At 42.3% G+C, this 19,805-nt stretch overlaps 1 protein-coding gene across 3 annotated transcripts in view; it reads left to right on the forward strand.

Annotated features, from left to right (window-relative positions):
* The window catches only part of LOC111269307 (sphingomyelin phosphodiesterase), a 41,838-nt gene that overhangs the window by 13,141 nt on the left and 8,892 nt on the right, over positions 1-19,805 (forward strand). Inside the window, exons 1-2 of one of the 3 annotated variants that reach the window (XM_022848822.2) lie at positions 8,001-8,382; positions 17,567-17,946. In XM_022848822.2, the coding sequence (XP_022704557.1) occupies positions 17,873-17,946 (74 nt within the window). In that variant the 5' untranslated portion in view covers positions 8,001-8,382; positions 17,567-17,872. Of the gene's footprint in view, positions 1-8,000; positions 8,383-13,577; positions 13,996-17,566; positions 17,947-19,805 lie in introns of those variants that run through there. The other 2 variants (XM_086971918.1, XM_086971979.1) reach the window with 2 other exon arrangements.

Here is a 19,805-nt window from a genome sequence, read left to right on the forward strand (position 1 = left end):
GTATTATTGAGTGTCCAGGCGATATAAGCCAATGAATGGTTCTCGTCACGAGAAGAACTGCAAGTATCATAGGCGAAGGCGGTCAGACTGCAATAAAATTTTTCTGTTTCCCTAGGTTGTTCGTTTTCGTGTTACATGATGCTGAGTACATGAGTACTGCCGAGTTTCAGAACGAGTGGACACAGTATATCCTTATATGTTCCGAACCGGTAGTGGATTGCTACTATTCATTGTCCTGTTAGGTAGCGGGAGCACTAAGGCCTGGGGGAACGGGTGAAATCGAGGGAAACTAGGGTAACGATGCCTTGCAGCAGTCTTATACATCGTTCGCCTGGCACCTCTTTGCTATTTGTCGGAGTCTGCACCGTAGCCTGGCACCAGAGATCCAGAGAGCAAATGAGAAGACGGATATGGCTCTGCCATGTATGAAGCGCGCTGTTGGAGTTGTAAATGTAATGGCAAAAGAGCCCCTTGTCGAGGAGACGGCAGAGCGATTTTTAGGGAGTGGGGTGCGATGCGACTTCAATTGACTGGCTGACTAACTCCACTCGGGGTTCTCACACTAAATCATAGTGCGGACATTGATTTTGTTCGAGTCGATGACGATATTAAAGTCCTATTATGTAGTTTAGGCGGGACCAAGGGACCCTGAAGTAGACACGCAGTGGACTTCCCTTGTATCTAGACATACTGTAAACATCGAGAGTGTAGATGAATTGAAAGTGATCACGAACACTAGATATTGTATAAACGACTTCGTATTATATCATAGCTTATAGCGAAGACGAAAGAGCCGATATCACAAGATATTCTAGAAAATCACCGGCTGAAGGTTTTATTTGTACGTTGTTATACTGTTCCTTTGAATAACCGTATATAAGGCGTTACACCTAAACTTGCCGGCTACTTTTTACATCCCCATTCACACCGATACAGCCGCACAAATGAACCCGTATCTTCTTGTATAATTGTATTCAGAGGTTACTGTTCAACTGGTTCATTAAGGGGATACCTACTGAGAGCAACTCGGTAGGTTACCTTAAGGCCGATCTACGTGCGCACACACGACCTTATATGCAAAGTATATCTTACGTAACTGGTCTGAGTACTCTTTGAAAATATAAATGCAACATCACTGACTTTTTCTTGTTTGTCTTGAATAGTTTGATTTTTTTGCTCGACGCTTAAATCTATGCTAATTACTTATCGGCTCACTAACTTTGGACGTTGCCGTATGTTAACTTCTGAGGTATTTAGGCACGTGAGATACTTGATACATTCTGATTTCCTTTCCTTCTATATCACTTTGTGGCTGCTAGATACAACCAGTGCGTTCCCAACCTAAATACATATGGCTTAATATTATCTCTTTGTTTTTCTGTCCTTTATCCTGTGGTCCTCTCTCAGCGTTTGAGGGCTTCAATATCACGAAATATGGCGGGAATCTGGCTGTTGTCAGTTCGTTGAGTTCTCATTTAGTCACTTGTTGCTTTATTTCTTTCCCTGTTCTTCTTTCCTGATCTCCTTAGTTCATATAAATAATCCCTCCTCTCCGAAATGGTCGGATGTATCGCTGCACATTCCAATATCTAAACATCGATCAGCATTCGTCGGCGACGGAGTCCGAAACCCGCTCGTCTTCCCGGTCCAGCCCACGTAGTTTTGAAATGACAACTCTCGATGGCCCGGCGGCAACTCCATCAGCTGATTCCCACAGTTGGATCACACCGTACGACTTTACACCGCTAGCGGGTTTTGACGGTCGATGAAGGAACGCGCGCCGTGCCGAATTCCACTGGGTATTGTACTTGCCTTGCTCTCATGTCCGGTGGCCAGTTCCATCACAGCCTACGAAGTAGACGCTGGCTTAAAGACAGCTAGCAGCGATATTGGCGTCGTGGTGTTCATCGTTTGACTATGAGAGCGCCGCAGTGGAAATAGAACATTTTAAAAGGCTGGCCGTTCGTGACAGTGCCAGTTGCGCCATCACGCTATCATGAGTCTGGAGACGAAGCGTGCTGCCTACGGCCAAAAGTGCATTCACACACTTGCGCATCAAATACAAACACACGACCATACCATGTACAGTTCATCGTATACATGAACGATTATGCAATATAGGCCCTCATTTTGCAGTTGAGTAGTATTGCTAGTACACTTAGTTGAGGCAAACTCGTTCGAGTGATGCAGCTCACGAGCGACGCTGATAAAAAGAAGGGAGAGGGAAAATCGAAAGACATATATATACATAGGGATATGAGGGGTGAGGAACAGCATTGAATAAAGTATAAAAGGGAGTTGCGATTGGCGGTAAAGAAGTCAGAGCAGACAATGCGGATGGCAGTCAGAGTTCGGGGGTGCAATGGGACAACGAGAGAAGTCAATGTACTGCTGTTGCCAGCTGACGTGTTGTAGTGTTGTCGGGGGAAGAGGGGAATTTGGCCTTGGATCCGGGGGGTTGTTTTTTTGCAACGCCAGATCTCGCCAATCGTCGCGATACGGTCGCGAATCATCATAACAAACGAGAAGAACAAATCGAGCCGTGCAATGCTGACCTATCTTGGCGTTTGGTGCTCCCTAGAGGATGAAGTTCCGGTGTGATTTCACATGTGAGGTAGTCCGTGTCGCCACTGGGATGCAGTTGATGGGAGATTACAAGCCGTACGAGTATAAAGTAACCCGCGAGAACCAACCAAGAAGGGGGCCAACATGAGACACGAACTATGGACGAGCTTCACATGAGCCTCGTCGGCGCATCATGAGCACTTCATTCCTTCACTTCACACAGACAAACAGGGTGGTGTGAAATGCCGCGTCCGACTCTAGTCGTTCTAGTAAGTTTACTCATCCTCGTGATTACTGCTAAGGACGAACGGACGCATGCAGTGGGAAAGACAAGCCTAGTCCGCTATGCCTCTTCCTCGCTCTTCCAAGGCCTGCGGTCATAGTAATGGCTACCTACGCAGTGGCTTCGGATAGTATTCAGCGAGATGATCTGCGATGGACCTAAAGACAAGACGAGACTCCCTGAAAGGAACGTGACGCGCCTTGAGTTTGATGTAATGCGGGATTTCAATCCTGATCCTTCGTTGGCAGCCATTGAAAGACGGAAAAGTGGTCCTGGAGCAGCCACACGATGCCGGCGTATATAAGTCCCTTATGACGAATCGAAACGGAACCAAAAAAGTGTTTCGCCTTTGAAATCTAGTCTGATGCAAGATGCTCCGTTCTGGGTTAGATGTACTCGAAACGAATCGTTTGATCACTCACTTTTATCTCAGTTGAAACTCGTTCCGCAGATAGTCCATGAAGAAATACGAACGCTTAGGCGGTACTCAGCTCTTTCGAAGTTGGATTGCCCACTGGAGTTCATCGTGTCGAGAAGGAAGGAGATGATGCTACCAGGGAGATTTAGTAGATTTTAAGACTACTGGCGTGAAAGAGAGATAACTTTCTTCTGCGTGGGAGAGCCCCAGCTCAAAGACAACTAGTCCCCAGGGGTATTACTGTAAACCACTTTTCTTGTTTAACACATCGGAATCTGTATAAGCAAGGAATACAAGAAGTTACAGTAAGAGTATTCGCATATCGCTTTTCCTCTTAACCTTCCTCTTAGCCAAGCAACTTTGCTCCTCGTGTGATCTCCGGGCACTGTCCAAAAGTTTTCAGCTTAACTTGTCCTAGTCCACCTAAGAACCGAACTCAACCTATTCGAACTTGACCTAACATGTCCTAATCAATAAACGTTTATTTCTTCGAAACCACCCGTCAGAAATCATCTTTATACTGGTCAATCTGATGATTAACTAGAAATTCCCAAGTAGTAGTAATGAGGCACGCAGCATTGTTGTTGTTATTGATATTGACTACCAGTGGCCACTGCCCAGCTATCACCAAGTGATCGAAGAGTTTGCAAACTTACTACTAGGAAGTTCCTTCTTGCCTTGCGTAGTGTGTTGCGTTGCCTCTGGCCAACTTTCCTTATCGACCTTAGCAGCATCAACCGCCTCTGACCATTCACATGTTTTGATCAGACTCGTGGTGACCTACGTGCTATCCGAATCTTTGGTTGTGTGCCTGACCCGACAGCTATACCTGAATCGTTTTGTCTTTGTCCCTACGATGTGTCAGTAACCTGTGAACCAACTGCTAACCCAGCGGCCGGTCTAGATCCGGTCGGTAGACCAACTGGTCCGGTGATGATGCAATCTATCATCAAATGTGAGGGCTTGTTGACTGTTCACAGTAGTGCACAGAAGGTAGGGAAGGGAGGTCAGTTCGTGGTCATGCTCACACATCCTGGGTACTTCCTTTTGTGAGCTCCAAGCCACCGGCCGCTTCTTTTCGTAAGTTATAAACGACAAGACTAGCAAACGGGTCTTGTCTTTAATCGATTAGCAAAGGAGATATTATGGTATGGAACACGTTTCCTGATTAGGTTCTAGACTGCAGATATTGGGATACTATACTGCGATCCGCCCGCGTTGTATCGCTTACTTATAATTAATGTAATCGCTGGTTATGTCGTGTGAAAGTGTGGTCATCATAAAAAGCAAAAGTCACATAAATATAAGCTTTCTGTCCTGAAAGAAAACGCAAACAACAATTCTCAGAGAGTTGAGAGTTCAACACGCGCGTGTCCTATCTCAAAGTAAACGAGCCCTCAGCATTAGCGTGCGTGCGACTGAATGCTGAAGTGTGAAGTTGGTTTACAACGCCTCAATAAAAGCAGCAATTGCTGAGAGTTGTATAGGACGAGGTGGATTGCAGGGATTTAAGGGTTCCTGGACACTCTTTCGTATTTTGATTTTTGGCACTGAATGCGTGGCAGGGATCATACTAAAGTAATAAGGACACTGATGGAGTAGGGATCAACAGCGGTTTCTCACCCTGAACACAGTAACCGCATTCGGAATCGATTAATGTTTCTCTCTTTGTGTCCCGCTCTAATCGAATCTGCGTGATAGCTTCGCCCATGGGCGTCTGCACAAGACTTTTGACTCGTCCTTCATTTTTAGATTGTCGTGGTTGCCGATGTCAATTGTCGATATCCTTACGGCAGGCCCCGAACGTCGGCGGCCTCATATAGGTACCTCAAAAGTATCGGCCATTTCTGTCGTCGTAGTTACCACCACCGTAGACAACCAGTTACGAATCAAGGGACAACCCGCGTCCACCTTCGAACTCTATTGCTTTCAACTGAATCTATATCAGATACAAGGTTTTCGAGGGCGACAGGACAGGCTGTCGTAGCATTCTGTATTAGTGCTGGTTGCTCCTCTTGTTCACATGCTGTTCTCACGTTGTTTTTGATTGCTCAGAGAAAGAGCAGGAGTAACGCTCTCTCTCTCATTCAGAGCGAGGAACTTGTATTCCAAACGTCACCTGGGTCTATGATCACGTCAGATTTGGAGGCAAAATGCTACTGCTACGAGCCATCGTGCTCGAAATGCAGGGCTTTCTCAGAATAAGCTTTTACCACCTTAAAAACCCGAATTGGCCTTAACCTCAATACTGTCCAGGGTCATGCGGCCCGGCAGCCTTTCGTGGCCGTCTAAGTAGGTTAGTTGCGCTTTCTTGTTCTGGCGCGTACGAGAAGATATGAGTACTAGTCAATTTTCTTTCCCAGTCCGTCGTTCTTTTTTCTCTTATGGTTCTCCTACGTTTCGTGTTGTATTTCTCCGTCCTTCTCTCGGCGTGGGGCGTGTGGGCCAGCTCATGGCGGGCACTTCACGCAAGACCGAGGCGGTTCTCGAAAGGCTCCTGTCGAAGCAGACGCGGGGTTTGACATAGCTAAAGGCACAAATTGGCTGACAGGAGCTCATGGTAATAGAGTAGACATGTGGAAATAGACAGAACCAGTGCCGATTGTCCGTCGTCAGCTCTACTTAGGAGGGCGTGTGGGGTGCCGCAGGGGTGCCAGCACACCGTGTGAACCGCTGGGAAATTAGACAGAGTATCGATTGAAGGCCCACACTCACTTTTAATGATATAGAGCTGCCATGCTTGTAATCGCCACGTTGAGGCAAAATGCCTTGTTTAGCAGAGAGCAAGGGCTGAAAAAGACAGTAGTTTAATGAATATTTGAATATGTTACATTAAGAGTAATGCATCGAATAGACATTTCACTGCGGCAAACACGGATAACTACTTTCTATTACTGTTGTTATAATAAGCGGTAGAACGAGTTCAACAGCGGCAATATTTCGCCCATTCTGACCTACAGGAAATCAATCCCTGACGGATTAATGCACTTCAATGAGGTAGAAACTAATGGCTCGTTGATTCGTTTATTGGACATAGTTCAATGACTGAATCCTGTTCTAAGGATTCCTTAATGTATGGCTCGTTTCATACTGTTTACATTAATACTCGCCGCGTCATTGTGATGAAAACCTTTGCATATAGAACACGCATAGTAATAGCTTCTAAAGACACTTATCATGTGTTCATTTTTCACGGATCTGTTATTTACCGTGCAGAAAGGTGTTAATAATAAGTTATGACAAGCTAAGTTACTTTACGCTAAGTAAATTTGGCAAAAAACAAGAGGTGAATCAATGGAGCGTAGGAAAAAGCACTGCACTTAATTCAAACCCCATGGTTTGGCTGACAGTAAAGTCCGAAGAACGCCAAAGTCGGAAGTCATGGAGCACTCAAAACTGAGCATCGGCTACAACGATATCCAGAGCTTAATGTGCAGAAAGAAACAGGATCAATCTCTTGACTAGATAGAAGCTCGACCCGAATAAGGCACCATTTTTTTATAGATGAAAATCGTTTTCAGTTAGATTCAACTTCTAGAAAAAATAATAATAGCTTTTTGAATGAAGTAATTATAGGGTTGAATGTCATTAAAGATATATCCCTATAATACTATAACGGGAACCCAGCTCAAACTATAATCGATTTTTTAACACACAATTTCTGTTTAAATAGTGTTCAGCAAAAGTTAGAAAAAAAGATATTGAAAAAATCATACTATAAAAAACAATCGAACATTTTTTAATTCGATATATCTGTCACTAAGAAACGGTTGGCGTAGTAGAGCATATGTTGCTATCTCATTATTATTGTATGAGTCGTCCCAGATAGATATTCGTATCATATCAATGACTAAGAATCGCCAGTATCCTATACATTTGATTTACTGGCTGCCTGCCAATTCTCGTAAGGGGGCGATACCTTATCGACTATCCTAAAAACCCAACTTTTCTTTTTGCAATACACGTTAAAAAGTTCTACCGGTTTCTTTCCTCAAACCGTTTGCGTGGCAGAAGAACGTCTCACCTACTATCCAATGATAACCAAATAAGTCTTCTAGTTTTTCACTGAACTAATTTGACTGTTAACCCTAGTACCATCAGAGTTTTAGACTCTGGACGCTCCGAGCGGATCGATCTTCACCTAGTCGCCTGGTCAAAGCATTCTGATGAGCTTACCTTTGTTGAAAGCTTGCTCTTTAAGATAACAATAGATTGGCGAAGAAATACGTCGAAGGACCCACGCTAAGGACCCCTATTTTTAGTGGTTCGATAGGCTTATTGCTACATGGGCATCACACGCGTTCTACGACCATCAAAAACGTCCCGAAAAAACGAAGTCAAAGGGGCCCCCTTCAAATGCCCTACCGTATCCAAACCGAAAGCATACAGAGACGACGAATTACTAGATCGAGTAAGCCCTTGAAAATTTTCGCTACCCTTCCCACAGCATACACTTAGCCTCGCTGTGGTTATCATGGCGCGCGCTGATTCGCGAGAAGCGTTGATCGCTGTCCCGTTTTGTGGGCTGATATTGGGCTGCGAGATCTTCTATTAGATCTCTCTGATTCTGCAAGAGCTGATGGCTTAAGATCCGAAGATTGGCGATCATCTTCAGGTATCCGCTAGAGAAGACAGGCGTTTTAGGCTGGCTTCAGTGCTCGCAGTGCCCTTTACTTCGTAAACTTCATCGGTGCGAAGCTCATTTGGAACGGGTGCTCGAAACAGTAAACGACAATCTGAGCGCACGCTTCGAGGTAGAACAAAAGAACGGTTATCCAACAAAGACAACAGTCGAACTCACCTAAGAGTGCAGTTTCTTGTGGTGCATCGTGGTAAAGTGAGACCGATTCGTTTGATTTATTCGCTGGATTTTTTTAGTGCATGGTTTCAATGAGCTTCAAGGTGGCCACAGACGCGGCTCTGAAGACTCCAGCGCATTGAGCTGCGGATGAATGGGTGGCTGCATTGACGTCGCATTTGTCGGTGACGTTGGATAACATTATGGAGAGTAATAGTTGATTGTTGAATGTGGCAAGGTGTTCACAAAAACAGCGGAAATAATTTTGTTTCGTCAGATCAGAGTGCCGGCGTATTGAAGGTTCATCACAACATTTGTGTAAGTTACTTGAAGTACAAGGTAGGCGGACAATGGAGACGAAGTGGTCGGAACTTGGTGTTATTGAGTCTCCTTAGCGATCAATAGATACTATATTTTGTTAATGTTTTTATTTGATGGTACGTATCAGATAACATTGTGGACCGTTTGCGCTGATTTCTTTACAAGTAATGCTCTCTGATACTTGGTTAGTGCATGCAGATTGTATAGCAAAAGATATACTCTAATCATAGATTTGTACTTTTATTGACTTTCAAAAGGGTTTCCGATTTTCCGGCTGTATTGTTGAACGTGACGAAATATCCGATATAGATGGCCATGACGCCGCCTACAATGTTTCTTCAGCAATGTCTAATATAATATATATGCTCAATTACTATAAATTGCTTACTTATACTAAGTAACTTTGGATGTACGATGAAGTATCTATGATTCTTGTACCGAGTTGTGTTGTAAAAAAGAGCACCAACCTTTTTACATTATATGATAAGCGAGTACACGCGTTCAGCAATTAACGGTTAGGACACGCCGTTCCGAAATCTCTATATTTTCTATTATTTAGTAGTCGCTCTAGCTTTTAACATGGTTAGTATGCCAGCCGATCCTCTCATGCTACAACCAACTGTTGCGCCTTGTTGTTCAATGGCCGAATCATTGAAGCGGACCCTTATTCTGTTTCGAATTATTTCATTTAACACACAGCGTAATTATTCATTTGAATTTACACACACTATTTTTTTCCAAAGACTCAGAGTAATATACTTCACATACGCGTTTAAAGTCCTTAAAATCAATCCAACAAGGCATTTCTGCCTGTGACGTAAGGGCACATATTTAACCTGACGTCACGGACACACGGTGCTTTTTGGGCCCACTCTCACGGCCGTTTTTGTGGGACTGGCATCTGTGCAGTCTTGTCTCAAAGTGAAACATCGGACGCCAAGCGTCATTTGGACGCGGTCGGCCTGTTTTATCATACGCACGTCACTGGTGTTTGGCTTAGCTGAGCTACGCGCAATCTGCGACTAAGCGGGACGTGTTGCCGCTATTGCTAACGTGTCTTGCAACGGAATCACCGCGTATCTCTGACGCCTTGCAAAGATTCCGTAGGGCGAGTTCCTTGAGTCCAGTTACGTCTACACCTGACGTGTGGATTATATACATGCAGTATTAAATAAACTCAGTGGGAACCTCATAGAAGCTACAGATTTTTTATTTGATTTTCTTTTTGATACCTTAATACCTTGCCACCAGAGTGAACAATGCATAAATCACAAGTGGTACTCAGCTACCCTTACAAAGAGCGTTCTCTTGCAAACGTACTTGCCGGTCCGTCAATAGAAACTTCAATGCACACTCTATTTTTTATGAGAAGTAGTTCACTCCAACTTTTTGCCGATATTTACAAGCTACATTGCGACCCAACTGGGTCAGCAAAAAACGAACTAGTACCGACTACAAAAATAACTACTAGTCAGATTCCAAGAGCCCGCTACAGTCTCGAAAACTCAGATTATCACGTGAGGTCACACCCACTTCACGCTTTATTCACTTACTAAGCCAGCAATCGAAATACAACAGCGTTTAGGCGGTCTCAGCCCTTCGCCCGGTAAACGCACTAACTTTTATTTCTGGACAAGGCGCTAGACAATGTGGCCAATCGTCATACTCTTTCGCGCAACAGATACTGGTGCCCGACGTTTCCGCTGCGTGACGATGGCATATGTCACCGTTTCCGCAGCTGTTATAGGCGATATGATATTTTATATAGCCGCCATCAGTTCACAATCTGTAGACCAGATGCTAAGCGTAAGGCAAGGCAGGCGTCAAGTCTCGCCATTGGCGAGAGCTCAGGACGGCCTCGGAATCACCATCGACCTCGCCGTGGTGCTACTCTTGAAAGTAACCAGAATCAGCTCAGATACTAAGCGTCAATCGATTGTTCTGTTAGGCGACAAAGATTTAAGGTGATCCCGAATTAGAAACGCTTGTAAGATGGTGTAGGCCCACGAGGTGGCACACCGTTCGTTTCGTGCTGAGACGAGCCAGCCGTTTGACGTAATCATTAAGTAAGGCGGTACGATCGAAACGTTTATTAAATAGCCGAAATGATATAGCGCAACGTCCAGCGATTGGCTACCATTGGGAAAACAGGTTGCTCCGCGTGGGTGAGCTGTTCCGCGCGTGCCTGTACGATGTGCTCCTTTTCTCTCTGTTAGGATCCTAGGCCATTGCGTTCGTTCTTAAATGTAACGGCAGGCGTTTAAGATATGTATCTCACTAGTAGCTGCTTTTTTAACTTGTAGATGTCGATGTTTGTCATTGCTTTGTACAGAGTTGTGTTTATCTTTCGTACTGGACGTCTAGCGTCAGGCAAGTTTGATTGCTGTTTGTGCGCGAACAATAGCTAGATAAAATTACGACGGTGTGACCTGCCGCTGTTACAAGGGCGAACAATGCACAGAGCATCGTATTCGAATCTTCTTCTGTATTATTGTACGTTTACGTAAAGAACAAGCGTACCGTGTTTCGTCAGCACGTGCGAAAGCATCGAGGGTCTGCCTTGGCTGTTACAAAGCGACGCCGGGCGTTTTGTAGTAGCGCCACCTAGAGACGGGTTGGGTTGCATTTCACGGAACGTGATGCTATCTGATTTATACGAGTGGGCATATGGGAGTCCCCTGGAACAACAAGGAGAAATTAAAAGTTGGTTGGCCGATATCCATCATTTAACGTATACATAGCTTGATTATACTCAAGCCGCTGGAAAAAAAGAAAATATAAACCTAAAAACAGAGTCAATCTCAAACAAATTAGAGCTGTCTTCTTCTTATTATTATGATTCATAATTCTATAATAAGATCAAGTAATGATGAAGCCAGATGATAATAAAGAAACAGTATGTAGCAAACGAATTTCATTAGGGTTGAAAGGGACTGGTCATATTCTACAAATCTCAACTCTCGGTGAAAAATATAAAAATGCCAAAAAAAAAACACTCAAAATATCTAATAACGAAAAAAAAAGTCTCTCTAATAACAGACATAATCATCCCTAATTTTGACCTCCTTTTCAACAATATTCGTATGCATCCCCGGCAGCGCAGCTTCCATAATTACATCTCGTCATCGTCCCATAGCAAATTTGTGGAAACGAAAGTTAAGGAAGGTTCAAGTTAAGGAAACGAACAATTCCTATTATCAATACAAACGCTCCAAACGAGCCAATAAGCACGTACGATCCTGTTTGTTATATGTTGTATAGGAAAGTTGAGACTGGATTTACGAGTTTCTGAAACCGGTACAAAGTACTCGGCCGTTTATGAGTTCAGTTTATCTACCAATATATAGAATGTAATCAAATAAGCATTGAAAGTACCAACAAGATATGCTAGCCCGATAGATCCAGTGGGTGCGATGCCTGTAACTGCACGTGTGTATATTCTGTATAGAATCATGGCGGAAAATCTACCGGCGAACGCCATATGATTGTCTGAGCGGTCACCGTTACGTTCGTCGTACGGCATGATCTTGTCCCTAATAGGGTCGCGCTACAGCAATAATGGCGCTGTTTGGCGCGGTACGTATGCGACGCCCTGATGATCAGTTAAGGTAAGGCATGTACGTGCACATGCCGGCTCGGTCACCAGAGTCATGCATAGTGACTGACATATTAACTAATGCTCTGTGTGTGTACTATAGGCAATTTGAAATGATCTTGTGAGTTACGTAGAATCGGATAGGTAAACTTTTTCAATTGAGAACACTACTTTTAGTAATGTGAAACAAATAACGTGTAGAGAGACAGTTTATAAGCTAAATATAGCTAGTTGGTAAAATATATATGTATTTATGGAACCTATGTTACACATTATTGGTGGTGGTGGTGGTGGTGGTATTACAGTTATTATTGGTTAAGGCGGCTATATATAAGGCAATATTCGAACATCTTTGGTAAAGACAATTTGGGATTTTCAATAGTTTCATTACTAAGTCTGCCTGAATGCGATAATTCTTTAATTGCAAAAATTTCAGTTTAAACAATGTGACAAGGTATTTTTTTCTTTGGCCTAAATAATGGAACCGAGAAAACCACCGACAAAACAAAGCCGATACCTTTTCCTTCTCAAGCGAATGACAGTACCGACTATTTAGGTGCATTATTATCTCTTCTGGCACAGTCTTACCGGAAGCTTCTCTATTTACCCACCTTACATTAACCAACTACAGACTCAGTTGAATGTTGAGCACTTGCCGCTATCATAACTCTAATCACGTGCGATGTACAGTAGAACCACGGTAATATATATATATATTTTTTTTAGTTATTATTATTAACCGCTAATTATATTATTATATATATATATATATTTTTTTTTTTATAATAATATAATTAGCGGTTATAGGCATATTACAGAGATATAATATGGATTAGATTGGACTAATCTGACGTGGCTACCATTTACGCCAGCTATTTCTTGTATTTGTTCCTATAGAATTTAACTGTAGCCGCTAGATATAATTATTGAATTTGAATAATACGTTAAGACGAAATCCTATTCGAGGCAGGCCATGATTGAACCGACCGTTGACGTATGTTAAACGCCGAAAAGATTTTTGTGGTAGAAAACTACCGACCGCCACTACGGCTGTTACGAGTAAACACCTCACCGTACGAAGTTAGAAACTTCGTCGGATACTGGCACCGCCTGATACTTAGTTTCAGTCCCAGTTTACTATCGATGCTGCCGTCTACCCAGATTATAATACTATGAATCGTTCTCATATATAATCATGTAATTCATTGAAGTCTCGACCAGATATGCATATTAAACAACCGTGACATTTAATAACAAAACAAATAGCATAAACCCCAAGTAAGTCTGGTCCGGTTAATAGTTGAGAAGCACTCCCTGTAGTGATATCAAATACCCAGATATTGGAAGCGGCTATGCTTCAATTTCTATATTTAGTCGTACCGTTTCAACAACACCATGAGCATGTCTTGCCAACTTGAACATACTAAAGGCCCGTGGGCCACTCGCGGCCCGCCAGAGAAAACCTATAGTGCAAACAAAAATCCTTCTTTCCTGTGACACGATTGCGTGACGGAAGGGAACATGCTCGCCGGCAACAGCAATCGAAAGGTTGGCCTCCCTCCTTTTTCCTCTGCTTACATCTATGTAAGATCGTATTCTGTTCTTTACGCTTATGGCGGCAGTCAGAACTTTGTTATCTCGTGGTGCAGACAAAGAACAAAAAGGTCGTTAATTCTCGTGTGCTAAAAATGCATTTGTCTGACGGTGCCTATCGATTAACTCATCGTAACACGCGTTTAATCGAGGAACCCTCTGTAGAACGACACAGTGACTGTCTTGGAAAAATGGGTGTTGTAACTTCTATGAAAAATGATGTTGTGACACACGCACTTCGAATTAACCACGTGTTAGCACAACTTATCGTCTGCTAGTTACCCGCTAAAGTACGAGGCATTTCAGTAGCCTATGGGCTGAGCTTCGTCGGGCAACAAATTGTAAACTTACATTTTATGTAAGTTAAACAAGTTTGTGCTCGGGATAACAAATCATCGATCTACAATAGTACAGCGACAAAAGCAAGTATTTAAATTTTCCTTCTTCAATACAACCCTGTCAACGTGAGATGAGTCAAGTTGAATATTGTACTATCTATCTATTTGTGTATTTTCGGTATACCGTCTAATTCGCGATCGAGATTGAAATCTACCCAACTGGAATCTATCAGGTTCTATCGAATTAAGCGTCCAGTAACTGTCGTTGGCAATTTCGATTATTTACTTAAATCGTGTGTCTACGTACAATTTCGAAAATCACTGAGTGCGCTTAAGCTCAAGTGCCGTCGCGAAATGCACCTGTAGCAAAGCTTCAGTCCATATTACAGCATCGTTGTTACGTTATATTATTCATCCTATAAGCCAGTCATTTGGGTGCGTTTGTCACGCGTCCTTAAATTCGTAATTGGATGATGTACTTTTTTCCGTAAAACCGCTGTCAGGCGAGACCATGTATTGATATCGCTGTTAGCCCGCGCAAACCAGCAAACTGTTCTGAAGCCCAACAAACAATACCGGCAAATTGTGAACTCGCGGAACAAACTTCATTTTAAACTTCAAAGAACGTTATATTATTAGTATTTAATGAATCAGAGATGGGACTGATCAACAACCGATCTATATTGCCGAGGCGCTACCTCAGCATAGCTTGTGGCGCATCGCTGTGAAAAATTGATTAGTTAAAATGTAAAAGCGCATAGAAGCGTAGGCGTTCCACGTTACTTAAATCACCCATATTTTAGAACGATAAGCCAAGCAGCAACTGCGGATACCCGTATATTTCGAATGTTTGTCCTAACAGAGAGAACTTTACTAGGAAGGATATAATCGGTATTTCACGAAGCGCCACGTATGTTATAAACGTAAAGATTGTAAAATGGCGAAGATAATGCATTTCGTACAGAGGTGTCTGTTATTAATCTAGCCTCATTCACGCTAAGTACTTATTACGGAATCTTCGAACTTTTACCTTATCAACACGTTACCGATTATTGGAAGACTAATGGCTTATGATAAGGAGCTTGTATATGTGTTTATAGAGGTGGAACGGCATTTGTAGTGCTAAATATTAATCGGATTTGAATAAGTAATGAAATAAGGGTTACAATTGTTCGGCAGTTGTTTTTTCAATATTTGATGATAAGGACCTAGTTTTTTAGCGGTTCGATTGTATGCCTCCATTGTATGTTAACACCATTCTTGTAATGCGCCCCACGGACTTCCGTAAACGTAACTTCATTTGAGCTTCGTAGTCGACATCGAGGTTTTCAGAGAGCGAATTGGATTTATCGTATGGCTCTACGGCATTTGTCTTATTCTGATTCGTGTGTTCAATTGTAAAGCGTAGAATTAGGGCACCTGTGACAGATTAGAATCAACTTTGACAGCTGAGTACGGTTAGGACTGTTTTATGCTGATTATTACTACAAGCAAAAGCCTTAATTGTTATCTGGGGAAAATACTATTTCGATTACATACAGGAAGTATTTCCCTGATCAGAATTTGAATCAGGAAAATTCTGGCCACAACACCGCTCTGATTAGTGCGGGTGGGTGGCCATTACAGGTTAGAACAATCCACTTGACAATCAGGCCAGTGACCTGCAGCTTTGCAGTAGACGTTGAAAGTTTAAAAAAAAAAAAAAAAAAAAAGGCTTACGAAGATAGGAGAGAGTTGATATTGGATAACAGGCTTGTGTGTCACAAGCAAGGAATAAAAGCAAATCTTGTATCTTATTTTATTTATGCAGTTTAAAGTAGAGTGGTCGATAAGGTGGGATTCAGCTGCTATATGTATTGCTGTGCTGTGCCCTATGCATACTTGAAGCACAATTTTCTTTGAAAAAATATAATTTGGCTTTTTTTCTATGACATAAAATACTGTAATACAGGGGGTCTGTTTCGCTTTGTACGAGCCATTTTTTTCTGGGGTTCAGCGCATAAGAAGATATCTAGCTACCAACTACAGCTGAGGTGCCTAATGTCGTCTGATGACTGCCAAGTTGTTGGCAACTTTCGAGTGTTGCTAACGAGTTTCTCTTGCTCTAATCTCGTTCAACGAATTAACCTTTTGTCTGGCGATTTGTGTGTAAACACAAGCAAATTATTGTCATGTTAACATTGACGATGACACTGGCGGACTTTTGTGGGGCTTTATGGCGGATTGGAGCTGACGGACAGGCTTTGACAAAGATGATGTTCTGCAACGTTCATGATGTTTGCACAATCATCACCTCAAACTGCCTTCACCTAGTTCTTGACGTCCAGGCTTCGACGACCGACCCAACTGCTTGAAGGCACTAATAAAGATGGAGATAAGCCCGCTTGTGCCTCGCATAGAACCAATCACACATGGGACTGGCGCCAACAAATCATAACAGTAATAGGAACCATTCTGAAGGACGATAACGTCCTGACAAGTTCGAAATGACCACAGGATTTACACAATATGTAATCAATTGTCATGTCTAGTTCTAAGCACCCGTATTAAACAGAGCGACGGTGTTTGCATGAAACGGTATCGGCCAGGCAAAATGAACTCTCTTGTAGAGGATTCAGCTTCGCTATCATCACCAATGTCATGATAGAGTACACGGGGGAGGGGGTCTGCATAGTACCAATCGGCATTATCCATCTTGATCGTCCATCAGGATGTCGGCCACAGCCGACCTCTTTAGCAACTATGTGTGTCTTGGTAAGTGTGACCAGTCTGGGTTCAAGGAGTTCTCAGGTTCAAGGAGACACGTGTACCTGTTGGCTTTGAAAAAAGAGCACCGAACCATGTCAATCAATGCCAGCACTTACCGCTTGTTGACTGCGGTGTGCAGATGCTACTAGAACAAACGTAGACTTAGTTTCTGAATGATGTAAGTTAACATGCTTCTTTTCATTTGCTTTCAATATACTTTTCAAAGATAAATTGTAGACGACAGTTATCGCATAACATGTATAATATAAGGCGCCATTGAACTATGGCTACGGCTCACTTTGTATGGAACGTGAGCAAAAACATCTTAAGACACGCTCCTAACAGAAAAGTTCTGCGTAACGTCGATTGTCAAGTATAACTTTTATTTCTTTCTAAGAAGTGGTTTGAAAAGCGTCTCAGTAACAACCGCAGTATACAGCGTTCACAGAGGCTAAAAGCAAAATAAACTCCAGCTGTTGCTTCCTAGTTGCTTCTGACTATAGATTATGAGTAGGTACACGTCATTCCTGTTTTTTTTTTTATGAATCCGTATTTATGGGTAGTTTCATATGTGCGAGCACGAGCGTGTCGGAACATTAGTGGAATCAATATATTCGACGTGGTGAATTTCTATAGTGAGCTACATTATATATATATATATATATATCGCTTGTCAATTTGAGAACATTTCTTTTTAAACCGCACAGTATACCTGCATATTTTATATATTTATGACATATAAGATAGATTTGTCAAGACGTCTGTTTCATTCTGCGTATGCATGTTTGGCTGGTCTATTTGTTAGCTCTATTGTTCGCTCTCATCCATGATATTTGTATTCTAACTTTCCGTGTCGTATCCTTAATTTTTGTATTGATGTCAACGAAATGTTCGTTCTCTGTTGAAGGCATACCACGATCGCTGCAAGCCCTGCTGCCATCAAGAGGGTAAATTATTGAGACATACGAGGTGTATGGCCTGTAGCATACTCTATTAGAAGAAACTTTTATAGTCAATCCTTTGGCCGTGCACAGCATTAAAAACGAACAACCGGCCACGTTAATCCCACTCTCATTGTCCCCCCTCCTGGCCAGTGTACGAACGGCTGTCGTACTGGCTCCTGCTATCCTTTAGTTCCATTGTTCTCCTGTGTGCACCACGACGGAAACACGACGAAACGACATCGGGCCTAAGCAATTAGCTCTCGTTAGCGATGTGGCAGTCAATCGCTAATGCCGTCCTCATGCTAGCGGCGCTCACAGCGGCCGCTCAGGCTGGGTCCTACAGGTAAGTAAGCAACTATTTGCTCTTGCGCTTTTGATAACTTTTCGATCTAGCCACAGAACAATAGAATTATAATAAAAGTATTACTTACGTATCTTAAATGCTCTGACTTACGATTATTGAGATAAAAAGGTAACTGAAACGTGTTACAAGCAGAAGTCTTGAATGTCTTATGTGATCGATTTTAAAATAGGATTTTTACAATGTGCCCACCTTAATAGTTTTCGCAAAAGTTAATGTAGAACTTACTCATGAATTGTCTCTGTCAAAAAAGAAAATTGTTTTATAATGCTTTATTAGATCGAAATACAGAATACATGTAGAGATCGAAAAAACTGTATGATGATACCTAAAATGCAGTGTTTTCCAGTAACGCTGAATACTGCTGAGATAACTGAATAGAGTTTTGCTGTGGAGAGGTCCGCAGCCATTGTTGAGATGTTACGTAATGTCGTTCGCCCGTGAGTCCGTTCATGCTGCCTACGGTGTTTTGCAGGTGAATAGGCTTCTGCGGCCTATTGTTGCCTAAAGGAATTCTATGCACGGCCCCAGCGGGATGAACAGAACGAGTCCTTTATGAACCGTGATACATTAAATGCTAAACTCAAAATCTCTGCGCGATTCATTATTAACTAAAAGATTACCCTAGTGCACTGAATAACTTTTTGTACTCCATAAAAGTGTGTATTGTGAGTAATAATGTAAGCAATTTAAACACAGATTTTTATTAGAATGCTGAATAGTGATCAGCCCTACGATCAGATACCGAGAAAGCTGACCACTAATTGTCGACCTTGCGATCGCCCAAAGCCGCTGAGATAACGGCGATAAGTAGCTTACCGTTGTTTATCGTTATAAGCCATTTGTAATAGCATAATCTGTGTTATATCGTGCTTATACAAGATAAAGATACCAAACGAGTACTTCAAAAAAGTTACAGCTTGTATTGAAGCTTACAGTAAAACTATCTATAGTTTTAAGTTATTAACTTAGCGCGCGTTATTAGTATGCGTATTAAACTTTCAATGTCACTGCAATTAATATTAGTGGCAATTTTAATAATAAAAAACTATGAGAAGTCCAGTTCTGCCTCAAAGTCCTTGATTGCCGCACCTCTATTTCCCAGCCACATAGTACTCGTTATAGGACCACACGCCGAGCGTAAATTAACATAAGCAGATGTAAAGGCAAACCCCTCGTCCACCCCGTTTCAGCCGAGCCGATAAGTCATGAAAATGAATAGGGTTATCCCAGATGGCGGCGACTAACTTAATAATCCATGCTATTTAATTCGTAAACGTAAATGTAAAAAGGGTCCTGTGAACTTCCTACTAAAAAGCTTTACTCAGTATTACGTGGTCAGAGTGACAAAGGCTGTCTACCTACAGGCACGCAGAGGGAATAATCCCCTTTTGTAGTCATTCTAAACGTACACTCTTCACAGGGGCTCATTTATAAGATTGCACATACAAGTTACTTGTTTAACATTATTCTAGACTGTATATGTATATATATGTAAATTTTCAACCGAGCCTATGAGCAGCCGATCGAAAAGGCGACACAATAAGGACTGTGCACTGAGTTAACTCGCTAAATTTAACAGTGTTGGAAATTAGCTAGTAGCTCGTCAGTGAAGACGCCTGCCTTTTTGTGTAGTTAGTTTCGTCAGTTCATCTATTAATTATAGCTCTTTTTTGCTTTGGTCCGTATAGCAGAGGGTGTTAGAAAATCATATTTTCTACATGGTGCTGCAATGAGTACGAAAATTATTTTAAAAATGACGTTTAAGCACAATCGATTAAATTTGTAAAGGTTTCGAGGGTGATGCTAGACGTTTATGTTCCTTCCATGGACAGTTAATG

Source organism: Varroa jacobsoni, unplaced genomic scaffold (assembly GCF_002532875.2).
Source record: "Varroa jacobsoni isolate VJ856 unplaced genomic scaffold, vjacob_1.0 scaffold_15, whole genome shotgun sequence".
In the NCBI taxonomy this organism is placed as follows: domain Eukaryota; kingdom Metazoa; phylum Arthropoda; class Arachnida; order Mesostigmata; family Varroidae; genus Varroa; species Varroa jacobsoni.